The following is a 24,923-nucleotide window of genomic DNA, read 5'->3' on the forward strand; positions in this document are numbered from 1 at the left end:
TTGCCATTATAGTAAAATTATCTTTGCCCGTGGTTTTTTATCCTCTTTTGAGGGGTTTTTCCACGTTAAATTTGTGTGTTCATCTTCTCAATTTCTTCTACTATTTTTACTTGTTCGTTGCTTATTCGGAACGATCCTAACAAGTGGTATCAGAGCTAGTTTAACTTTCATAGATCAGCCCGGTCAGAGATGGCAGCAACAAGGTTTGAAATTGAGAAGTTCGATGGTGAGACAAATTTCAATCTGTGGCAAGTTCGGATGATGGCAATTCTAGTTCAAAATGGCTTGAAAAAGGTTGTTACAGGGAAAAAGCCTGAGAATCTAAATCAAACACAATGGGAAGAGCTTGATGAAAAGGCCTTGTCTGCAATCCAGTTGTGCCTCGCAAATACAGTATTGCAGGAGGTATTGATGGAGAAGACCTCATTCGCCTTGTGGAAAAGGTTAGAAACTCTTTATGCGACTAAGTCTTTGGCTAACCGTTTAGTGTTGAAACAACGTCTATTTACGTTTCGTATGAACGAAGGTGAGCTTCTTAAAGATCACATCAATCAATTCATTACTCTTTTAAATGATTTAAAGAACGTTGAGGTTCATATTGACGATGAAGATCAAGCTATACTATTATTGTGCTCTTTACCCTCTTCATACAAGTCTTTCAGGGAGACCCTGATTTATGGCAGAGACAAACTCTCGTTCGAAGATGTGAAGGGTCATTTGTTGAGTAGAGACAAACTCGACAATGAGTTTGATTTGAATAGCAAAGCAGATAGACAAGCTTCCGTTTTGGTAGCATCAAAGAAACGAGACAAAAGGTGTCGCTATTGCAAAAAGTTAGGTCACGTCAAAGCAGATTGTTATAAACTGCGAAATAAAAGAGCTGCTGAGAGTAACGAGGAAGATGTAGCTGGTGCTAATTTGGTCGATGAAGGCGGTGATGATTTCTTGTTAGTGTCAACGAGCGATAACTCCAAGCTTACGTCTGAGTGGATCCTAGATTCAGGATGTTCTTTCCACATGTGTCCCAATAGAGAATGGTTCTCCACATACAGTTCAGTTGAAGGTGGAGTTGTGCACATGGGAAACGATTCATATAGTAAAATAATCGGTATTGGTACTGTTAAAATTAGGATACACGATGGGACGATTAGGACACTCTCAGATGTCAGGTATGTACCTGATTTACGAAAGAATCTCATCTCCTTGAGTATTTTAGACTTGAAAGGATGCAGAATCAACATCGAGTCGAGCGACATTAAAGTATCTTGTGGAGCTCTCGTTTTGTTAAAAGGTAAAAGAACCGGCAGTCTTTATATTCTGGAAGGTTCTACAGTGACCGGTGAAATCGGACGTCCCTCGTCCGTTACGGAGTCAAAGTCAACTCATTTGAAGCAGAGGCAACTTGGTCATAGGAGGGAAAAAGGTATGACCGTTTCGTTGAAGAGAGGTTCTCTTTTGGATGCAGGTTTTGAAAAGTTAGGGCACTGTATTCGTGAAAATCAGACCCGGGTTAGTTTTGATTTGGCAGTGCACAAGTCGAAGGCTAGAAGTCTTCCAGCTTCTAAGCATAGATTCGACTCAGTTAATTCCCTGCATAGTTCAAGATAGGCCCGTGGCGGGTTTTGGCAAAGATGGCATTGAAAGAATTTGTGTCAAGGTGGAGATTGTTAGAATTGTGTGACCCAAATTCTAAGAGATTGCTTGCAAGTCAAGTTAAACAAAAATATATTTTCTTTCTAGAAGATTTAGTATTTATTAGTATAATATATTTAGCATTTATTAGTATAGTTTATTTGACTTACTAATTTAGCCTATAAATAGGCTCCTTTACAGTCTTAGAAAATGAGACACCCATTAGATTAGAACTCATAACACATTCAGAGAATTTTGTGTTTACGTTTGAGGGTTCTTTGTTTTTCGGGTTTTCGGGGTTTAGTTTTTATCTCCATCTTTTGTACTCTTCATTCTTTTGCCATTATAGTAAAATTATCTTTCCCCGTGGTTTTTTATCCTCTTTTGAGGGGTTTTTCCACGTTAAATTTGTGTGTTCATCTTCTCAATTTCTTCTACTATTTTTACTTGTTCGTTGCTTATTCGAAACGATCCTAACAATAATGTTAATAATCTTAATGATGTTATCACTATTACTTTTCTAAAAAAGTAATTAAATAATTCAACTCTTCTTTTATTTGAGCATAAAATTAATCAAATTAATATTTGAATATGTATTGTTGATATACATCACTGAATGATTATGTGAATGCAAGATATGCACCATGATTAATGGTATTCATGACGCATCATAATAGTATGACTTTTAATATGTTGATTCCATTACATTTACTTACATTTTCTTTTGTAAAAGAAGAGAGTCAGGCTCAATAATACTGACATAATTACATTACACAATTTTTCTCAAATGTAATTCCCCTAACATCGCTTGTAAGTATACATTGCATTTCTGAAGGTGGTTGGTCGAACATGTAAAGTCCTTGTGCACTGATTAAGATAAAGGCCATTAAGTCAATTGCTCAATTTGCTTTCCAATAGATATGCCTAAGTTCGATCTCCCAAGATCGTCAATGCTTTTGATTATATTGAAATTGTTACATCCAATATCGTTTCAAGATAACATCTGGACTATCACCATATTATTCATGTCCACCCTAACTTTTTGGAGCCCTTTATCCTAAACTAGCACCAGTCCATCTAGTATTGCCCACATCTTCACATCTTAGTTATTGTTGAATATTCAAATTTTACTCTAATACTTATCCAAATAAATTGATAATGTGATTTTTCAACTAATCGAATAAACAAAAATAGGCCAAGCAAGTTAAAACAAAATAATCAATCAATAATAAAAATCTAGGATTACAATTTCATCTAATGAATTAGTTAATTGTTCTACTTCCACCCAATTTATCCTAATAGAGTTGATTACTAATCTGAGAAACTGAAATTCCCTTAATTCTTTTCCAAGCAATTAAAGAACTAATTTAACTTAATTATTGAGAAATATTTCTACATCAATAATTTAGACCAAATTAATTAAGAACAAACCCTAATTATTGCTACCAAGGTAATCAGGCATATTTTTATCCTAATTATAGATCAAGAATCAACCTATCTAATTTAGATAAAGAATTATTCATTCAAGACCTAAAAAGAAAAATCATTTTTCAATTTAGTTAGGTTTGTCATATTAATAGTTGGTGAGACTATTATAAATAAAGAGAGGTGGAAAAAATATTCAATTAACTAAACATGGAGTACATTGAAATATAAGAAAAGAAAATTTAGTTCATGGAAGAATTAAAAAACATTTTGAAATAAAAACGATAACTAATCATAAAAAAAAATGGATGGAGAAACTTGGTCGTCTCAATGAAATCCATTGATTCTTGATGCTAGGTCTCTTTTTATCTTTTATATTCCATCTAGAAAATTGTTCAAGTACTAACATCCCTTCCAATTAACAAACTTTCCACTTTTGTCTTCTAGCATTCATTAAGGCAGAGAATTGCCTTAACATCGTATATCAAATTATCCTTCCTCCATACTATGTCGAACCTACGTTAGGTAAGAAACATAAAAAAAAAATCTAATTTAAAGTATATATAATTAATTAAAAACATAAATAAAATAAAATATTAAAATCTACTACTACGCTCCTACAAAATAAACTAAAATCCTACTAAAATAAAAGAGAAATAAGTTTAATATAATGCTTATGAATATTAGGTTGAATCCCTCAATACTTTTTTTAAGAATAGATTTTTAGTTATTTTATTTAAATTAGTGTTGAATTAACTTAATTCTTACTTTATTTTTATAACTAATTTTTTTCACTTTATTTAAAGTAAAAGATAATAAAAAATATAATATTAAACATAATATTAACCAATTTTATCGAGTTAGTTTGCTTAAGCACAAATTTTACTTTTGAGTTGTAACTTAGAATCTGGCACAAATTATAGTTTGACGACATATAATTGGTTTAAATAATGATCATGTGGCAAGCATTGAAACCAAAATAAATACATAAAAGGATAAATATCAAAATAATCACTTTTATTTGTTTCAAGTTACATTTTACTCATTTATATTTGAAATATTACGGTTTAGTCACTTACGTTATCGTGTTGTAATATTTTAGTTACTGAGCCATTAATTACTATTAACGGTGTAATGTTAAACTAACATGATACATTAAATTATCATTTAAAACTAAAATTTTAGGTAAAATCTTACAATTAGTCCCTATATTTTTTCCATTTTGAGTAATTTAAATTTTTTCTTTTATGTTATTTTAACTTTTTTTCTTTTTTTTTCATTCTCTCCTATTTTTCCCTTTGTTTTTCTCCCTTTTTCATTTCTTTTAATATATTTTTTCTATGTTTTTCATATGTTAAAATTAGTTCACAAGCCTATCTAACTTTAAAAAATTAAATTATTCAAAAAAATAAAAGTATAGAGATTAGTTTTAACAAATGAAAAAAATAGAAAAACTAAGTTAAAAACAGGTAGAAGGGAGAAAAACAGGATGAGAAGCATAACAGAATGAAAAATGAAGGAAAAAAAAAAGGAAAATTAAAAGAACATAAAATAAAAAAATCTAAAATGCTTAAAACGATAAAATGTAGGAGACTATTGTATAAATTAACCTAAAATTTTTATTTGAAATAATGATTTAATATGCCACGTCAACTTAACTTTACACTGTTAATACGATAATTAACGATTACAACGCGATATGTAAGTGACTAAAACTTAATAATTCAATCAGAAGTGACTAACATGTAAACTGAGTTAAATAAATGTGACTATTTTAATAGTTTACCCTAAATAAAATTATTATCACTGATGTCTGAAGGCATCGACTATGGAGAAACTGAAGGGAAAAAAAGAAAAAGAAAAAGAAAACTCCGCTTACAGTTCACTCCAGCAGTTTACAATAAATTATCCCCTCCCTTTGTCTACCAAACCAACGACTTCCAACTTCATTCTCTCCCAAAAAGTATCAAAATGCTACCATTTTCTCAAAATTCTCACTATAAACTGAGTTTCTTGGTATTATTATTATGGGTTTCTCGCCTTGTTGATTCAAAGTCTGGGTTTGAGTTAGATGATTCGTTGACTTATCTTTGGCCTTTGCCATCTGAGTTCACTTCTGGCAATCAAACCTTGACCGTGGACCCAACTTTATCTTTCTCTGCCTTAGGAAAAGGAGGGAACTCCAAGATTTTGATTGAAGGATTTGAGAGATATAAGAAGATTATATTCAAACATGTTTCTGGGATTTCACTTTTTGATAAATCGAGAGGGATAAGATCTGTTTATGATATTAGTGAATTGAGAGTCATTGTGAATTCCGACAGTGAAGAGGTATGTTGGAAACTTGCTTTTTGCCCTTTAAAATTCACTTGAACATTATATACATATACATATATATTGGTGACATTTTTGGGTTTGATTATGGCAGCTTCAATTGGGTGTGGATGAAAGTTATACTTTGTTTGTGGCAAAGAAAGATGGGAAATCTATTGTTGGAGAAGCCACAATTGAGGTAAAGTTTGAGACAGCTTTTTAAGGTTTATCATATTGATGATCATGGTCATATGTTTGCCGTTTTGTTTCCAGATGTTTCTAGCTTTGATCATTGGTTTCTATCAGTGTCCTACGCATATTCAGACTTGGGTATCGGAAAAATATCTGCATACAACATTGACCATCAAGTCCTGATAACATAGGTGCCTAGTAGTGTCTTTGGTGGTTGTTTAGTGTATGTAATAAGTCCAACACTTGTTTCCAATATATATTCGGACATAGGTACGAAGTACGATTCTCCAAATATATAGAAAAACTTAGAAAACTTTTGATATAATCGTGTAGAAAACATACCCGCATCCAAAATTGATTACATAGGTGCTTAGAATTGTCTTTGGCGGTGTTTAGTATGGGCACATGTTCTGACATGGGTATAGAGTACATCCTCCAAATATAGGAGAAAAACTTAGAAAAAATTGAGTACAATTGTGTCAGATAAATACCCGCAGTTGACACTCACCACTAAATCGGGAATAACTTGTTTTCTTAGTAGTGTCTTCGATGGTGTTCTTAGTGCAATAAGTGTATGGCATTCCTAGGTGTGAATACACTGTGGAGATGCACTTCCTTACTGGTAATCATCCTCAGTAGGCAAGGATAATGTATGCTTAGTTTTGAATTTTCTAATTTTCAAGTTTAAAATTCATTTCTATTGATCTAATCTATTTCTGAAGATGAGTCAACTTGAAATCTTGAAGTAAATGTGTGATGACAGCTGATATTCACTCCTCTTGTCTCTCTTTGTATTTTTGGCAGGCAAATACTGTTTATGGTGCCTTAAGAGGGTTGGAGGTATGCCATCAATCTGCTACTTATATGCTGTTTATCGTGTGCATATAATCTTTTGTGTTTGTTTCCCAATTTTAAGTGATGGTTATAAATGTCGATCAAAGGGATACCAATAAATGGGTGAAATATACTCCTTCCTAATGCACCTCTGCGCCACCATATGTAGTATAATGATGACTACCTTGTATTCAGAAATTTCTGGGAATTATTTGCTGCTTAAGGCACATGCTTGTGATACATTACATTGAAGTTTTATTTATGTTTCTTCTTGCATCCTTCTCTTTTACAATGTTGCAGACATTCAGCCAATTGTGTGCTTTTGATTACGAGACTAAGTCGGTGCAAATATACAAAGCACCATGGTACATAAAAGATAAGCCAAGGTTTGCGTTTCGTGGGCTTATGCTTGGTAAGCCTCACTTCCATTATTTTCCCTTTAAATAACAATTTCTGCAATAGTACTTGATTCAGTTGTATATGCTTATCTGTTACAGATACATCAAGGCACTATTTACCGATTGATGTCATTAAGCAGATAATTGAATCTATGTCTTATGCCAAACTTGTAAGAAATGCTAGTAGCTGTTATTTTTTGTTCAATCCTATATTTTCATGGTCAGAATTCATTTGAGCGCTCACGAAATTATTGCTCCATCTCTTTTTTACATGTCATTCTGATTTTGCGGATTGCATTCAGTAGAATGTCCTTCATTGGCACATCATAGATGAAGAGTCATTTCCTCTAGAAGTACCTTCATATCCAAAATTGTGGAATGGTGCTTATACAAAATGGGAACGCTATACAATTGAGGATGCGAGTGAAATTGTTAGGTATGATACATATAAGTCCTGGAATATGTTCCTTGCTAACTTCTAAACATTCCTTTGGTTTTTATGCTTACTTATATCTGTAAAGCAAGAAACTATTGCGTCTGCATGTTGGGTACAATGATAGATGCTTGTGCAGCCTAGCTCAAAGAGCTGGATTTGGTTCCCTCCCTCCACTGGAATTGTAAAAACTGAACTTTCAGCAGATTAAACTAAATGCTCTAAAATTTGGAATTATGTCTGAAAAATATAGAGAAGTGATATGTTGTCAGCTCGGATTAAAGTTGTTAACCTTTGAATTAAAGGCTTTCAATGGATAAAGTTGTCGTCTTTTGTACTGCTTTTATCCAAGATTCTCAGTTTAGTTTTCAGATTTATTAGCTATCCAGATTTATGACTGAATATATATCTCTGCTTCTCCATTTTCTTTCTTTTGGTATTTCATGCTTCTTGCTCAAATATACATTAATTATGTGCTTTTTTTTTTTTGGACATATTTTCATGCACAAATGTGAAGCTTTGCCAAAATGAGAGGTAAGATTGATCTTTCACTTTTGTTGGCAATTTAAGTAAATATTCACCATTTTCTAGGGGTCTCTAGATTTCTCTTCCCTTATAATTCACAGCAAGAGTGTCAGATTCAAATATGTGTCTAGCACAGGTATTTCTATTTTTTAAAAGTTCTTTCATGTATTTGGAGGATCTTAGGGGAGCCATATCTCCATATCCATGTCTTGATATACTTTAGACACAGGTGTTACAAGAAAAATGAAGAATTGGAGCAACATAGTTCTTCCCTTACTGTTTTCCTTTAATTAAAGTTGTTGTTATTTAACCCAATTTAGAAATAAAAGCATAGTGCAACTAGTTAAAACAATTAATAAGACTGCCGGTCTCATGCTGTCTATTCTGAAGATAAGTTTTCTTATTATTTCTTATGATGTATGGCAGGCATCCATATAATGGCAGAAGTAGATGTTCCTGGGCATGCAGAGTCATGGTAAGTTGCTTTGTAATGCCAGTATTATCTTGGCCTTATACGATAGGACTCTGAGTACATAAAACTTTTTTCTCTTTTGAGTATTCCCACTAGGAAATTCATCATGAGGCAGTTGAATCTTCTTGACACTTTTCTTTTTTTTCTCGTAATCATGCAATAAGAAGGACATAGTTTCTCAGCTAAACCTATCCAACTGTAATGTATCTTGAAAGGCCAGTAATATGAAAGATGCCCGATTTCTACTCTTTAGTTTCATTTCAATAAAAGAAATGGAAAAGTTTTATCTTAATTTGCATGCTGGCTTTATATTTCTTGTTCACTTATTTCTTAAACCCGGATTTAATCTTACTTTGTCTTCTGTAGGGGAGCTGGGTACCCTGATCTTTGGCCTTCTTCTACCTGCAGAGAACCACTTGACGTTTCAAAAAATTTTACTTTTGATTTGATTTCTGGCATTCTATCAGGTTAAGATCTGCAAAAGCCTTTCCCTTGGTAGTATAAGTCCTAGTCCGCATCTGTGCTAGTTTTGTGGATCGACAATAATCTTTCCGATATGCTACTGATAAGAATAATAGTTTTGTTTTTTATGTTATCCTGTAAATCCTATCAAAGCAGATTAGTTATCATTGAGTTGGTTGGTTCACCTATAGGCATAGACGGCTAGTTTTCAGTAAAGTTGCAGTCAACTGTCAACACATCTAGTTAACCAAGTCAAATTATTCTACTGCAAAATGACTTCAAAAGAATTTTGGTAATATAAAATTTTGTCAAGCTTCAGTTTTAGGTCATGCGTCCTATGTATTGGAATAACTTCATGCTGGTGTCTTGGTAATCTGAAACATTTTATCCCTGATATAACTATTTACATCGTTAATTCAGGTTAAGTACCTTTCTTTAAAAAAAAAAAAAGAAATTATGAAAGAAGTAAACCTTGAATATGATGAAAACTGAAAGAAGCACATATTTCAGTTTTGCTGATCACGTAGGTACTACCCTACTTGTTACAGACACATATCGCACACGGATGCTCTAATTAGTAACAGTTACCTTTCCCATTTGCTATCTAGTTATGATTGAAGTTTTTGTTTTACAGATATGAGAAAAATTTTCCCATTTGAGCTTTTCCACTTGGGTGGAGATGAGGTTCATACAGGTTGGTAGATTTGATTTCTTCTTGTTAACAGGCATTTCTGCTTTCTCTTTGTTAATAATGCGACTGTGTTCTTCCCACTTTTTAAATTGAAAGCAAATTTTTTCTCTGAACTTCTTTCGATTTTGAGTGCTGTCTGCTAAGATTCATTATATATGTGCATGCAAAGTTACTTGGACTCAATTGTAAGTGTCAGGTCGGATATATGTCTGACACAGGTATTTTTAATTTTTCCCAAGTTTTTTCATGTATTTGGAGTCATATCTCTATTCCTATATTCAGATATCCATTGGCCACGAGTGTTGAACATGGATGATTTAAGAAAAAGTGTGGGAACAACATAGCACGCTAGACCATGATACTATGATACAAACCATGTAATTTAAACTATACGTGTGCTCGTAAAGTCTTTGAAATCATTCAAATTTATCATTTTCTTTAAAATTTTAGATTGATAATTCATCACTGTTTCACCCTAAATCTTGTATGTTTATCTTCTCAATAGCGACAAAGCATTTAAGTGATTATCAAGTGCAAGTCTATGAGTAAAGGCTGGTCATTGTCATCAACTTAATTTTATGTTTAAAAGCATGAAATGAACAGTTTGATTTTCTGATGCAGTTTTGCTTATATAAATGAATGGACTTCTTTTTTCTACTCTGTTTGTTGTTATTTCGATGCTCGGTTATGAATTTTATTCTCCCTATATGAAGTTTATTAATATTGATAATAATTATTTTGACAGATTGCTGGACCTCTACTCCACACATAAAGCAGTGGTACGTGCCCAACTCTTCTTGTTGATCAGTACTTGTATGCCGATTCATGTTTGGAGTAACTTCTACATAAATTGAACTTGATGATACTTTAGCCATTCAATGTTGTAATGCTGGGATTAACTGTAACCTTTTGCTTCAAGCTGTGCCGTCTTATAAACCATTAATCCAATGAAAATGAATTGCAGGCTCAAAGACCAAAACATGACTGCTAAAGATGCTTATCAATATTTTGTACTCAAGGCTCAAGAAATCGCAATCTCAAAAAACTGGACGCCTGTCAACTGGTATGTCTGTATCCGTACCCTATGATTGCTGTTTAATGTTCTAAGAATGACTTCCGGTTTGGGTTTTTCGTCCATGGAAAGCTATTCTGTCTAGCCTCACTTCTTCTCACTAAGTTCTCAATACTGATAACATAAAAGTTTTCAGATATAGCAAAATAAATATAAAGTAAATTACCTAAAATCTTAAAAACATGCATGAGATGAAACCTATGCTGCTCTGACTCTTCACTTTTTTGTAAGTACCTGTGTCTAGCACCCGTACCTGATGCATTGCCGGACATGGATATGGCTTACAGGGATAAGATCCTAAAAATATATGGAAAAAATAACTTAGAAAAATGTGAACATACACATTTATGTCTAACACTCGCATCTAAGTCCGAGTAACTTATGATGAAACCAAGATGTTATTTCTATAAGCTTCTATAAGCTTGCTTAAGTAAATATAAAGTTCAGCCATCAAAAGATTATTTTTCTCATCTTTTCCTTGTATCTGAAGAATCTGACAATTCTTCTTTGCAGGGAAGAAACCTTCAATTCTTTTCCGTCAAAGCTTAATCCACGAACTATTGTGCACAACTGGTGAGTTTTAGACCCTTTTTTTTCTTTTAATTTTGACTGAAAAGGTTCTCATCCAAGAGTTGTTACTTTAAATTTCACGCCCGAATGATTTGATATAAAATGCTAGGTTGGGTTCCGGGGTTTGTCCAAGGGCTGTTGCGAAAGGATACAGATGCATTTTCAGCAATCAAGGTGCTTGGTATCTTGACCATCTGGATGTTCCTTGGAATGAAGTCTATAGTGCAGAGCCACTAGAAGGAATAAATAATGTGTCCGAGCAAAATCTTGTTCTAGGAGGTGAAGTTTGCATGTGGGGCGAGACAGCTGATACATCAGATGTTCAGCAAACAATATGGCCTCGAGCTGCTGCTGCAGCAGGTACGTTATATGCTTCAAGAAAAAGTTATTAAAACCTGAGTATTTATTTGAAGTCATTACCATCTTAAAACATAAATGCTCGAGTCTTGCTTTTTCTTTTCTGTGATGAATTCTTCTTTTTCTCCACCAATAGTACCCCATCTTGACCCAAAACACGAACAAGTAAATATCAAGCAAAGGATGTAAAAGATCTTAAAAGCATAGTTTTAATAGGTGCCATCCATAGGGTACAATAAAATTAGCGATACTTATTTGGGAGTTTTTTGACCCAGGCTGTCAATTTCACTCTTCGACATACATGTTAAAGGATATGTCATAGGTAAAACATGTGTGATTTATAATGTTTGGACCAAAAGAAATTTATTTAAACTGTTTTGGAATGCAGAATATTTTTCTCTTTTGTGTCCTAACCATTTCGAATTATGACTTTCGATTCTGTATCACTTCTCTTTTTTATGTTCCTGCCATACAGGTGAAACCAAATGCTCGGATTTCTGCCTGTTAACCTCATTCTTTCATCCCTTGTAATGATTAATGGCTTCCAAAATATGCATATTCGATAACTATAACTAAATCACCCTTTTTAGCATCTCGTATTTGGCTGCATTCAACATAGATTGGTTTAGACGCAATTAAGCATTTAGGGCAAGCAACTAAATTTCATATTTCTGCATATCATGTCGGACTCAATGGTTAAACTAACATGGACACGATCCATTTACTTACTCTGCTTCTTCATTGCTTGGTTCTTATTTTGAATGATGCCATTTGCTTCGAATTGTCTTCCTACAGAGCGATTATGGAGCAAAAGGGAGGCTGTATCTGCACGAAACATTACCTTAGCCATATTACCCCGGCTTCATTACTTCAGATGCCTATTGAATAGGCGCGGGGTTCAAGCTGCTCCCGTCACAAACAAATACGCTCGACAACCTCCATTTGTTGCCGGATCATGCTACGAGCAATAGTTCCTCAGTTCATTACTAGTCGGATTGCTCCAGACCTGCCTGTATCTGCTCTTGTATATGTTGAAAGTACATCTGGAACCTTAAATTTCCACATTTTCTGTGTTTACAGACAGTCCATTGGTGTTTATCTCATCCGATATGCTCATGTATACGTCAAAAGTACATTCAAAAGCTTAAATCGCCACATTTTCGGTGTTTTAGAACAATCAATTGGTGTTCATTCATCTTGTGCTATATTTTAGTTTGATGTTGTGATTATCACACTTAATTTAAATTTGTACCTGTTTGTGTTTGACTAGTTTATCTCCATGGTATAAACTTCATAGATAAAATCTTTTCTGCAACTTGCCATCAGTAAGCTATGTTATTCGGACTTTGATCAGAGTTACGGGTGTAGTTGTGTGTTTTACTTGGAATTAAACATGTTGATCGATTATGGCACGAAATGTGATTTCATAAAAGCTGACATTATGGTTGCTGAACTTGCTCTTAAATTATGTGGTTGGAGCTTTGATTTTTATTCATGGAAATTAAGTATATTTCATGGTCAGCGCTTACTATTGATAGTGAATATTTTGATTTCGAAAAACAACCTGCTAGACGGTATAAAATACAATTACCATGATGAATAAATAAATAGGAAATTATCAAAATAGTCACTTTTATTTACCTCAGGTTATATTTTAGTCACTTATGTTTAAAATGTTACGATTTAGTAACTTACGTTATCAGGTTATAACATTTTAGTCACTGAGCTGTTAATTATCGTTAACGGTGTAACGGATTATACAATTGGTCCTCATATTTTTTTCTTTCTGTTATATTCTTTTTACTTTCCCTTTTCTTCCTCCATTTCTTTTAATATAATTTTTCTATGTTTTCCATTTGTTAAAACTTATTTATGTTTATGAAAAAAGAAAAGTTAAAAGCTTAAACTAAAATAAAACTTATTTTGCATATTCTCACCCCACAATTACAAACTCTCGTCATCCATCACTGCTTGTTGTGACTTATAGCAGTCTACCTTCAACAAAGTTTTTCGAACCCATTCCCTCAACCTCCTAACTAACCTCCACAACCACCTTATTTATCTTACCTACAACATTCTTGCCCTCTTGATTATGTTGTTTTATGAATTCTTCAAATGAGTTCTACACTCTCAATAATTAAAACGACCACCATACCAAACTTACCCTCAACTTTACCTAAACTAGTTTGCTTCCATGCTCCCTTTCTCTCTTCAGTTCATCCATGCTTGACTTCCAATCAAGCTTGTTCGGGAATATCCAAGAAGGTTTAGATCAAATTTATCGTTTGATTAATTTTATTCATCAAAAAATAAAAGGAAAGAAAATGAATAATTCATACGATTTGTAAACATTTGAAAACCAAAAAAATTTATATTCAAATCGAGATCTGATTAAAAAGTATTGGTATTCGATTTTGAGTGAAATTCAATTTAGGAATAATATGAAAAAAATAAGGAATTGATTATTTAGTGGATAGAGATTATGTGAAATATGAAAAGGGAGAAAAATAAAAGGGAAGAAAAGAAATTAAAATAAACAAATAAAAAGAAAAAAATTAAATTGTTCAAAAAAGCAAAAGTATAGGTACTAGTTTTAACAAATAGAAAATATAGAAAAGCTATGTTAAAAGAAATAGAGAAGGGAGGAAAATAAACGGAGAGGGAGAAGAGAATGAAAAATCAAGAAAAAAAGTTAACATAAAAGAAGAAAATAAAATTGCTCAAAAAAAATATAGGGACTAATTTTATAATTTAATCTAAAATTTTCTTTTAAAATGATAATTTAACATGCCACGTTAGCTTTTTGTTACACTGTTAATGACAATTATCGACTCTAGTGACTAAAATGTTACAACACGATAACATAAGTGACGAAAACGTAACATTTCAAACATAAATAATTAAAATGTAACATGAGAAAAATAAATTCAACTTTTTAAATAATTTACCTACAAATAAATAAAATATGAGCAAGTTTGAGTTGCATAGTTTTTGGCAGGAATGGTTGAAAAGAGGAAGGCATAGAAGAAGGGCCAAGCCAAAAGCTTGGGACAGCTAAAGTTTAATTAAGTTTTAATTCCGTCATAAATATAGGTAATAAGAAAACATAGAAAAAGGATGTGTTTTTTAAGGTTGAAATAATTGAAACCCATTCCCAATTCAATCAATCCTCTTATTCAATGCATAATATTTGATTCGCTTTCCAAATTAAATTTAATAAATTAATTTTTTTTTTAAAATCAAATATTGGACTCCTCTAAAAATAATTTTTTGAAATTTAATCTTCATATAAAAGTTAAAAATTTGAATAATTTAATCAAAATTCCAAATTAATTAAATTTTGATAAAAAAATACTTATAATTTTAATAATTGCATTAAAAAGTAAAAATATTACATTTTAAACTTTTTAAAATAAAGGAATTAAATCTTAAATTCTGTCAAAATAAAAGGAGTGACGTGATACTTTAACCCTGAAAATAATATATAAACACCATTAAAAGTTCTCACTCCCTCAAACACACAGAGAGTCAAATAAATAAAGAAAAGAAAATTATTGAAAAAGACTGCTATCATCGCTTCATCACTCTTCCTTTTCCTCTTTTTCCTTTTTATTATTTTTTCCCTCTCTCCTCTCTTTCCATGGCTTCTTCTTCATCTTCCTTTCACTTCCCTGTGAGTCTTGTGGCCTTCTTTCATACTTCTTTCTTTTAATTTTATTATTTTTAATCTTTTGTTTCTAAACATACCCAGCTAGATTTGCAGATTGGGGTTTCCATTTTCTGTTTCTTTTTTGATTAATTTCTTTATATTGCTTCTTTATTTTTTTTCTGTATTTGTATTTTTTTAAGATGGGATTTTGATTTACTCTATTTTTTATTTTTATTTTTTTGCATTTGCAGTGACCTGTTCTTCATGGTTGATCTGATATGGGTTTTTGATTTCTTCACATATTGGGGTTAGTTCAACTTCTACTATCTCTACTCGTCCTTTCAAGTAAGGGTGTTTTTTTTCTTTTTTAAATTCGAAGTTGGATTTTTTCTATAGGGTTCCATATTTTGCCTTAGATTTATATTGAATTATTGAAAGTAGTCATGGTGAAAGTGGGTAAATTAAGGGGTTTTATTAGGATTTAGGATTTGGGTCATATATGTTTGATGAGCTTATTGAGGTATTTATAATGGTGGCAGCATTGTGAATAAGGAGTAGGGCTTTGTTGCAATTTTGTGTTTCTTTCGAAATATTACTGAAGGGTCATATTGTAAAGTGGAAATGGTGGGCAAAGAGGATCCTCCTGCTAGTCCTAGGGCTCCATCGTGCCAGCTTTCAGGCTCGCGAAAAATGTTTTGGCGTTCAGCTTCGTGGTCCTCTTCCAGGACGAGTGGTCAAATTCCCTTAACTGAGGACAAAGATCTAGGAGCAGGTTCCAATGGTAATGATGGTATTAATAATGGGCAAACTCGCCGGTTTCCTCCTCCTCCTTTAACTCCTCGTTCTCAACAAAATTGTAAGGCCAGGTCATGTTTGCCACCTTTGCAGCCACTGTCAATTGCACGAAGGAGTTTGGATGAGTGGCCGAAAGCCGGTTCTGATGACCTTGGTGAGTGGCCACAACCGCCAACCCCAAGTGGGAACAAGAGTGGGGAGAGGTTAAAGCTTGATTTATCATCAATTCAGCGGAATAATGATAAGAATGGCGGGCTTGTAAAGAGGGATAAGATTGCTTTCTTTGATAAAGAATGCTCGAAAGTGGCAGAACATATTTATCTTGGTGGAGATGCTGTTGCAAAGGACAGGGAAATACTTAAAAAGAATGGTATTACTCATGTTCTAAATTGTGTTGGGTTTGTTTGTCCAGAGTATTTCAAGGCTGATTTTGTGTACAGAACTTTGTGGTTGCAAGATAGTCCATCGGAAGATATTACTAGCATACTTTATGATGTTTTTGATTATTTTGAGGATGTTCGGGAACTGGGTGGAAGGGTTTTCGTTCATTGCTGCCAGGGGGTGTCGAGGTCCACATCGTTGGTGATAGCATATCTTATGTGGAGAGAGGGACAGAGTTTCGATGATGCCTTTCAGTATGTAAAGGCTGCAAGAGGAATTGCTGATCCAAATATGGGTTTCGCTTGCCAGTTGTTACAGTGCCAAAAGAGGGTCCATGCATTCCCTTTGAGCCCTAGTTCCTTGTTGAGGATGTATAGAATTGCACCTCATTCTCCTTATGATCCTTTGCACCTAGTCCCTAAAATGCTGAATGATCCATCTCCTTCGGGTCTAGACTCTCGAGGTGCATTTATTGTCCATATACCTTCTGCAATATATATTTGGATTGGTAAAAACTGTGAATCTATCATGGAAAGAGATGGGCGAGGTGCTGTTTGTCAGATTGTTCGGTATGAGAGAGTGCAGGGACCGGTAATAGTGATTAAGGAAGGAGAAGAACCAACTTATTTTTGGAATGCATTTTCAAACTTTCTACCACTGATGGATAAATCTGGGAACAAAGTTGAGTTAGGGGAGTCAGCAATTAAAATTTGCTTGGGTCAGAGGAAAGTGGATGCATATAATGTTGATTTCGAGATTTTTCAGAAGGCTATAAGGGGTGGCTTTGTCCCTCCATTTGCTTCATCCGAGAATGAACATGAAACCCACCTTCCTGCAAGAGAAAGCAGTTGGAGTATGCTTCGCCGTAAGTTTGCCTCTGGCATAATGAAGGACTTTGTCTCGGCACCGAAGATATTACTCTCCAGGGTTTATTCAGATTCCATGATGGTAGTTCATGCATCATCACCGTCATCGGCATCATCCTCGTCGTCTTCTTCTTCCTCACCTCCTTATCTCTCTCCAGATTCCATCTCTTCTGGTTGCAGTACTTGTTCAAAGTACTTTTCTGAATCCTCTCTGGATTCACCTTCAGCTGTTTCGTATTCTCTTCCGGTTTCCTCGACTTTGTCTAACTATTCTAATTTGTCTCTCATTTCATCCCGAAGTTCTCCGCACCCCAAAACTAATAGCTCAGAAATTGCCAGTGTCAATCTCACTTCTCAACCTTGTTCAAAATCCGCATTTTCACCTCTAAAAAAGGTTTCACCTTCCCTTGCTGAACGCCGAGGTAGTTTGTCAAAGTCTCTCAAGCTGCCAGTGATGAGCGATAGTATAAGAGAAACAAATGATCGGTCTTGTTTTCTTGTTAAGCAAGATGGGGTTCGGATAGATACTAGCTCATCATGTGAATCAGATATTGAAATTGTCTTTGACTCCAAGCGTGGTGTTAGAAATGGTGGGGATATTTTGGTTCAAGGTTCTGGTTTGAAGATATCCCCAGGTAGACTAGCTAATGTTGGCCAACGTGATTCTGAATCTACTTTTGTTAATAGTTGTTGTGAAAGTCCAAGAAACCATTCTCCTCAGGATGGTCTCCTGTCTGCTGTTCCAAACAGGATGGAGGAAATTATTCCAGCTTGCACGGGTGTAGTTCAGCCTTTAGTATGCCGCTGGCCCAGTATAGAGAAGATGAGAAATTTTACTAGAAGTGATCTAGATTCAAAGTCTGCTTTTGCAATTTTTTTGCCGACTGCAGCCGTAGACGAAAACAAAGATAGGATTCTATATTTTTGGATAGGAAGATCCTTTCATCTTGAAAAAAAAAGATCAATTCAACTAGATAGCAGCAGAGTGGTAGGGGATAGAGAAGATATTGACTGGAACCAAGTTGCTTATGATGTACTCACAAAAGTGGGTCTTCCGAATGATACCCCTGTTAAGGTACGGAATATTGAAGTTTTCTACATTATATTATTTGCGCCTTGTTCCCATGTTTATGTACAGATTTATGTTATATATTATGATATGTTTGCTTCTGATTTTAGATTTTTAATAAGATTGAAGCACTAACAACTGTATATCTATGTTCAAAAATATCATACCATAAGATGTGTCTGAAATATCATACCTTAATTCTTGTCATTTAAAAGTAGAAACTATATATATGTTTGATTTGTTGACTTTAACTAAATATGTCAAGCTACCTGCTTGATTATTTTTAATCAACCATTGGACCAATGTCATAGATTTTTTTTACGGGAATGGATATTCTATTCAGAATATCAATTTAAGGTTCTAGTTGTGCTTATGCCAGTGTAAATTATTCTGAGATTTTCACCACTGTTAAAAAAACCGGACAAGATGTTGAACCTTTCAGACCTTTTGTTCATGGTTGAACCAAGCGGTTTGATGTTTTCTTTATTTTTCAATGTTTACATGCTTTTAACCTTTATTTGATGTAAAATAAATTATAAAAATAATGAAGAATTAACAAAAAATACATTTAGCTTAATGTTAATATCTTTAATATAAAACTAAGAGATTATATTTTAAAGTTGTAAATCTCATTCATTACAAATAAAATATTCAGGGAAAATGGATTTATAAAAAACCAGTTTTTTACCTGTCCAATCTGGTTTTATCGGTGTTTGACTGGTTCGACGTGTAGCCACCGGTGGTTTCCCGCTCAACCAGTCTGGATTTTTATTCCTCGATGTTCACTTGTCTTTCTCTGTATGCATCTGTCAAGGCGGAAAGCTTATTTACCTCCATAAAAGAAATTTCTAAAAGTCATCTATGACCTCTGTTTTGCAACATATTTCGTTTGATTTTGATTTGTTCTGTTATATTGCCTTTTAACCTTCTATATGTACCTTGGTATTTACTATTTGCAGATTGTCAAAGAAGATGAAGAACCAATGGAATTTCTTATGTTGCTGAGGACATTGTAGCTTTACTGCAATCTAGGATATATCTGCAGGCCGATAGTTCATAGATTATCTTTTGTCTCTTCAAATGGCTTATTTTTGCTGTGGAATTTCAGGCATCAGGCATAATTCCCACGGCAAAACCAATGAGGTAGGTAACCCCTTTTTTTTCCTGTTGTTTCTTATTGGTAATGTAAATTTCCAGCAAGATACCTCTGTTGCTCCGGGTCTTCATTTTCCTTAAAGTTTTTGTGCCCATAATCATGTTCAATGCATGAGTCTCCAAAAGAAACACTCTTAAGACATGGAAATCTTGGAAAACTTTCAACATATCTGTGCCCGATACATCGGAGTCTGAGTACATAGCTAGGTGCTGTAGTTGGCATAGCAGCTTTTTTGCAGATTGATATGGTTTAATTATGCACCACTCTTCCAGCCATCTGCTGCATGCAGGGATTTTAAGACTATCATATTTCAACTAGGTTTAAAAGTTTGCAGATATTCTACAACATTGTTTTTCTTATGGCTTTGTAGGCCACAATTGATCATTTGAGTGATAGAATAACAGGAAAACTTGTTCTGTTTTTGCTTCTTTGCAATCATTTTTGACGTTTATTTGAGGGCTAAATTCTTGCATGACCCTTCCATTGTTAACATGAAAACATGAATATGATCTATGCACAACTTTCGATTGTGCCAGCATAGTCCTCTGCAGGTTTTTATCCATATTACTTGTTACTTTCAGATGTCATTCAGCTACAAGGGAAGTCCATGTGAAGATCAGATCCTGTTGGTTGTTTTTAGTTCATTTTAAGTAGACTTCAGTTATAGAGCATGAAGAGAATGCAAGCAAGATGTCAGTCGGCATGTGTTATCTAAGAAACTATGCTTTAGAGACCGGGGGAGGGAGGGGCGCAAAGGATGTAATTTTGACAAATTGGGAGTTTCTCGCTATATATGCTGAAGCTTAGTGCATGTAAGAGTCAGGACCTTGGTGACACCATAGTAAATGTAATTTCCCTGGATGTCCCATTACAGTGTCCTCTGGCTGCCATAATTTTCTTGTTTTGGCTCAATCCAGTGCTGGGTAAACACTTGCACACTTTTTTGTATTTGAAGGTCGATTGTTCACTGTACTGATGTTGAAGTAGGGTGGCCAAGAACCTGGGTTTCTGGAAAATTTTATAGAGTTGAGCTTCGTTATCATACAATCAGGTTACAATAGGCGGAAATTACTTGCATTGCATGCAGCCATTAACAAATCTAGCCTTGCATGTTTTTCACATCATCAGTTTGTTTCACTGTTTGTCTTTGGATGTTTGCAGGTAGCTACCATGTCGGAATTCACCTGGTTGTACAGCACCATCGTAACTGATAATCATTTGTTTCGGTAGACAGTTATTGTATATTCAGTGGTATTAGAATCAATTTCTTAAAATCTTAGTTATCCATTCCAGCCTCAATAGATTCACTGTAATTTCCCTTGTGCCTGCAACTTCATTTCGTTTCTCAAAACTGTTCAATTCAATACTCTTTAGCATGAACTTTCTATGGCAAATGTTGGATTCTTAAACTGGGTATCGCTTATTTCTCTCTCGCTTAATATATATGATATTTGTTCTGCAATTTTGATTATATATATAAAAAACCAAAGATGACAATCTGCAACATTTTGGGCATCATACTTGTCCATTAGGTTATTGAATTGAACTTGTTTAAGTTTGATGCGGATCCTTGTTCAAGATCAGTAGTAGAAGGTTTGATTTAACTTGCCAAAGGTTTCGGTGTGGTTTTTATTAAATCAGTTACGATAATAATAAAGTATAATTAATTTGGTTTACAAAATTTTGTTTTTAAATTAATTTTGAAGTTTTATAATATATTTTTTTATTTTTAAAAATTTAAGTATTAAAGAATATAGATTTAAAATATTAGAAAGACGGGTGATCTAATAAATCAAAAGCAGTACTATTAGCATTAAATGGTGTTTTTACAGAAGGTCATGTTTTTTTTTTTTTTTTCACCAAAAAAAAAAAATTAAAGCCCGAGTGTACTTTGACATCTCACGGAGCCGTGCGATGAGCACAGAGCGAACTATTATTTCGCCTTTTACTAAAGAGTACCGTGTGCTCGTCGCCAAAAGCGGCATACGCCTATTTTTGGAGGGCCGGTTTTTCGAGAACGGGCCCCATCAATTCATAGTTTTAAAAGTTTTCGGTTTTAGCCTGCAGCAACATATATATTTGTTCGAAAGTTACACGACAAAAAGAAGGAAAGGTGGTGTATTTGGACACACCTATCAGTTTGCAACCCTCTGAAAGCAACACCAGTCTCAGTGGAGAAGAGTTGCTCCCAGGCTGATCTTTTTTAATTAAACACTATGTTTGGTTGGGTGTATTGGCTATGCCAATACACCCCTAATCGGTGGGTCCCACCTAATACATCTTTATTCTATCGTTTGGTTGAATGTGTTTCTAATACGCGTGTAATACAATACAGATCTAATCGATGAAAACCACCGATTTGTAATACAGCCCTTCTGCTCAGATTAGGTGCTGCATCGTTTACCCTCCATGTTTTACCCTCCCAATTGGCTTCCCCATTTCGTCGCCTCTTCCTTCGTTCTACCTTCGCCTCCCGATTGGCTTCCCCATTCCTTCGCCTCTTCCTCTGTCTCTCAACCTTTTCTTTTCTTTTTCTTTACAACCAGTCACTCTTTCGATTTGCCAACCAGTCGACCTTTTTCTTTTCTTTTTCTCTGTGTCACTCCTTCCATTGCTCTCAATTGGTGTTACTGCTACTGAAAGGTAAAGGTTTCTAACTCTCTTCTGCTCTCAATTATCTTGTAATTGTTCTAACTCTCTTCTTCTCTCTGTACTGAGTTTTAATGGCTATCTGTATTTAACATTCCTGTGGATGCTTGCTAAACTACGTACGTGTCTTGAAATTTTTCTGTGGATACTTTACTTTCCACTGGATATAAAAATTCTTCAGCAAAAATAAATAATTATATTTTGTTTTGAAAAGTAAAATAAAATCTTATTTGTGTTAGGAATTGCTTGTACAGAATTTGCCCTTGAGTTCCAAAGGAATATCATCAATGGCCATGAATGTCAGCAGTGCCTGTTTCTCAGTTTTGAGTTGCAAGAAACCCAACCGAATAAGAGCGGTTGCTTCCGAGGATTTTGCCACTACCGCTGCTCTCAAAACAGATACAGAAGACAAATTGAAGTTAGGAGGATCGGAGCTCAAAGTGACAAGGCTCGGAATCGGAGCATGGTCTTGGGGTGACACCAGTTACTGGAACAACTTTCAATGGGATGGTAAACTTTTACATTTTTCAGCTCATTTTTCTTTGATTTTTTGCTTATTTTTATGGTGTTTTGTGTAAGTAATTTCATAAAATGAAAATAACAGAATAATGGGTTTTTTCTTCTTCTCTTCCCCCCAATATTTTAATGTAATTCAGCGTTTTCTTGCTTGTGTAACGTGTTTGTATGGTTCAAAAGTTAAAAGGTTGTTTGATATCTAGATTTTGGATTATTTTACTCTTTTTTTTCTCTCTAATTAAGTTTATATATTTGTATCCCTTGTATACTGGCAGGTTCTTGGATTAGAACTATTGATTTATTGTTTTCTTCCAATTACTAGGTTTAGTGTTAGATTTGATTTGTACAACTGCCACAAAGTGATGTGTTGAGAATGTTCTATGTGGAGCTCTTGGTCTGCATTTGTTGCTTATGCTTTCTGCATATCTGATTGATTTGTACTTGCTGTGGAAGCAGATCAGAAATTGAAGGCTGCTAAGGCTGCTTTCAATGGAAGTCTTGATTGCGGAATTACGTTTTTCGATACAGCTGAAGTTTATGGCTCTCCGGTAAAACACGAGATCATCTATAAATCAATTTATTTACTTTATTTATGGAAGAATATCATTGATGATTCCTTTTTCACAGCTCGCCTTAGGTGCTGAAAATTCTGAAACTCTACTGGGAAGGTATGTGTCTTGAATTTCATTGAGGACAACGGTGTTACTTTAAAATCTCACCGAAGGTGGAATGTAGTACACAAAGTCAAATAATCAGAGTTTGGAAACAAGAACTAATGTCAAATGCATAAACTGAGTCTGGCATATATATTCTTTTTAACACAAGTAGGGTGCCATATCTTTGTTTCAGGTGCCCTTATCGGGAAATATAAACCAGAAAATCCGCCATCTGGACCTAGAGGCCGGATTTACACTCCGGAGTTTTTAACTAAGGTATGTCTCTTGAGTATTTCGTATCCCAATTTTAATTTCAGACTTGATTGCTAAGGTCTTTTTAAATATACAGCTCCAACCTCTCCTTATCAGAATTAAGGAAATAGGAGGGAACTATGGGAAAACTCCAACACAGGTTTGTTCTTGTTCTTTTGCTTGTATATATATATATATGCTTAAATCTGTTGATAGATCTGTTGCTTCAATATTATGGTCATATTAATAGCACTTAGCAAAAAGACAAGTGCATTAGAAACTCGATATTTCATGTGCTGCCCATTGGACACCCAACATCTTTAGGCATTAGGCTTGGATGGCGTTTTCTTTTCATTGCACAATATGTGACTCAGCTTAATTACAACCATGGACACTAGTCCGTCTACAACAACCTCATAATCATGGCCTACACCAGCTGGGAAAATCTTGGCTCAAGTTGGTGAAATAATTGGTACAGAAGTTGTCTTCTTTAAAGTATATTTGATTTCCATGACCCATTCCTCGACCAAACAACATATGCAGTCATGCACTAAGATCACAATGAGATGAGAAAAAACCACAAAGCTTCGCAAGTGCTTTAAGTCCTCTTTGATGGCATTATCCTAATTTGGTATCTATGTATCATCTCCCCTGTAACTTTTAGATACACATCTGGAAGTTGTCACAAATAGGTGGAAACAGGCTGTTTTCTTCTCATACTTTTTCATCTCGAGTTGCAACTACTCGATGGGGTATTTTAAAATGTGCTGAGATCTTTTATGAAATGAGCTTTTTTTACTACAGGTGGTGCTCAACTGGTTAATAGCACAGGAGAATGTTGTGCCAATCCCAGGAGCCAAAAATGCTGCACAAGCTAAGGAATTTGTAGGTGCCCTTGGCTGGAGACTAAGCAACGAAGAAGTGGATGAGCTACGGTCACTGGCATCGGAGATAAGTCCTGTTACCGGTTTTCCTGTGGAGAAGCTGTAATTCTTTTTGCTCCGATTCAGGTTGACTTAATTCTTGAATGTTAAACATAGAATGAATAACTCATATTCTAGTATTGGTTCCTTTGAGCCTCATCGTTTGGGTGTTCATTCTGATGCCCAATTTATGGGATCAGATAATGGGAATTGTCTACTAGTGGTGTGTGGGGCAATGATTTCTACAAAAAAAAAAAGAAAAAGAGAGTAATGGTTCCTCTTTCTCTCCCCACCCTGTTTGTAATAGTACCATGTAATGTATGTATATCTTTGTGGTAGTCCAGTCAAAGAAATTCAATCCTAGAAGCCTTACCATTTATTATAATGTATAACTTAAAAAATCAATTAAAGTTTAAAAAGGACACATTTGTCTCCAATTCTGAAGAGCAAAACCATGAGCTGTTTATGGCATCGTACAAATCTATAAGCTTTAGCATATAGAAGATTCATAAGCAGCCATGGAATAGCTTAAGCTAGCTAAACTCATTTCCCAAGTTTTTTTTTAATTAAATAAAAATTGAATCCAACACTGAATATAATGTTTTAGGCAATGCATTTCTTTAAATCAAACAAAT

The 24,923-nt window shown here is 34.3% G+C and overlaps 3 protein-coding genes and 1 non-coding gene across 11 annotated transcripts; all 4 read left to right on the forward strand.

Annotated features, from left to right (window-relative positions):
* Positions 1–4,867: 4,867 nt before the first annotated feature.
* Positions 4,868–12,571, forward strand: LOC107959889 (beta-hexosaminidase 1). Its single transcript, XM_016896059.2, has 15 exons — positions 4,868–5,388; positions 5,486–5,569; positions 6,367–6,402; positions 6,697–6,808; positions 6,894–6,964; positions 7,100–7,230; positions 7,745–7,761; positions 8,179–8,227; positions 8,591–8,691; positions 9,321–9,380; positions 10,123–10,156; positions 10,342–10,440; positions 10,963–11,022; positions 11,129–11,379; positions 12,172–12,571. The coding sequence occupies exons 1-15, from the start codon at positions 5,029–5,031 to the stop codon at positions 12,345–12,347; spliced, it is 1,641 nt and encodes a 546-aa protein (XP_016751548.1). The 5' UTR covers positions 4,868–5,028; the 3' UTR covers positions 12,348–12,571.
* A 2,317-nt stretch (positions 12,572–14,888) lies between these two features.
* LOC107959890 (protein-tyrosine-phosphatase MKP1) lies at positions 14,889–20,701 on the forward strand. 8 transcript variants are annotated; one of them, XM_041114207.1, is made up of 6 exons: positions 14,889–15,049; positions 15,277–15,370; positions 15,565–18,142; positions 19,096–19,279; positions 19,874–20,215; positions 20,454–20,701. In XM_041114207.1, the coding sequence occupies exons 3-4, from the start codon at positions 15,647–15,649 to the stop codon at positions 19,150–19,152; spliced, it is 2,553 nt and encodes an 850-aa protein (XP_040970141.1). In that variant the 5' UTR covers positions 14,889–15,049; positions 15,277–15,370; positions 15,565–15,646; the 3' UTR covers positions 19,153–19,279; positions 19,874–20,215; positions 20,454–20,701. The 8 variants fall into 8 exon arrangements, with proteins under 8 accessions (XP_040970141.1, XP_016751550.2, XP_016751552.2 ...); XM_016896061.2 differs by having other exon boundaries at positions 15,277–15,332; positions 19,874–20,343; XM_016896063.2 differs by having other exon boundaries at positions 15,277–15,332.
* A 496-nt stretch (positions 20,702–21,197) lies between these two features.
* On the forward strand, positions 21,198–21,315 carry LOC121229843 (U5 spliceosomal RNA). Its single transcript, XR_005927798.1, has one exon. It is a non-coding gene; the product is annotated as a U5 spliceosomal RNA (small nuclear RNA).
* A 418-nt stretch (positions 21,316–21,733) lies between these two features.
* On the forward strand, positions 21,734–24,725 carry LOC121228976 (uncharacterized oxidoreductase At1g06690, chloroplastic). The gene is made up of 7 exons (XM_041112029.1): positions 21,734–21,935; positions 22,196–22,451; positions 22,914–23,005; positions 23,085–23,125; positions 23,254–23,389; positions 23,463–23,525; positions 24,170–24,725. The coding sequence occupies exons 2-7, from the start codon at positions 22,229–22,231 to the stop codon at positions 24,353–24,355; spliced, it is 741 nt and encodes a 246-aa protein (XP_040967963.1). The 5' UTR covers positions 21,734–21,935; positions 22,196–22,228; the 3' UTR covers positions 24,356–24,725.
* Positions 24,726–24,923: the final 198 nt, after the last annotated feature.

This window comes from Gossypium hirsutum, chromosome A05 (genome assembly GCF_007990345.1).
Source record: "Gossypium hirsutum isolate 1008001.06 chromosome A05, Gossypium_hirsutum_v2.1, whole genome shotgun sequence".
Classification (NCBI taxonomy): Eukaryota; Viridiplantae; Streptophyta; class Magnoliopsida; order Malvales; family Malvaceae; genus Gossypium; species Gossypium hirsutum.

Coding starts and splice junctions, on each gene's coding strand:
- LOC107959890 (XM_016896062.2), top strand. CDS start 15,647: ATGGTGGGCAAAGAGGATCCTCCTGCTAGTCCTAGGGCTCCATCGTGC. Junction 18,143..19,095: donor CGAATGATACCCCTGTTAAG/GTACGGAATATT, acceptor TACTATTTGCAG/ATTGTCAAAGAAGATGAAGA.
- LOC107959889 (XM_016896059.2), top strand. CDS start 5,029: ATGCTACCATTTTCTCAAAATTCTCACTATAAACTGAGTTTCTTGGTA. Junction 5,570..6,366: donor TTGGAGAAGCCACAATTGAG/GTAAAGTTTGAG, acceptor TATTTTTGGCAG/GCAAATACTGTTTATGGTGC. Junction 10,157..10,341: donor ACTCCACACATAAAGCAGTG/GTACGTGCCCAA, acceptor AATGAATTGCAG/GCTCAAAGACCAAAACATGA.
- LOC121228976 (XM_041112029.1), top strand. CDS start 22,229: ATGGCCATGAATGTCAGCAGTGCCTGTTTCTCAGTTTTGAGTTGCAAG. Junction 23,006..23,084: donor CTGAAGTTTATGGCTCTCCG/GTAAAACACGAG, acceptor CCTTTTTCACAG/CTCGCCTTAGGTGCTGAAAA. Junction 23,126..23,253: donor TCTGAAACTCTACTGGGAAG/GTATGTGTCTTG, acceptor GCATAAACTGAG/TCTGGCATATATATTCTTTT.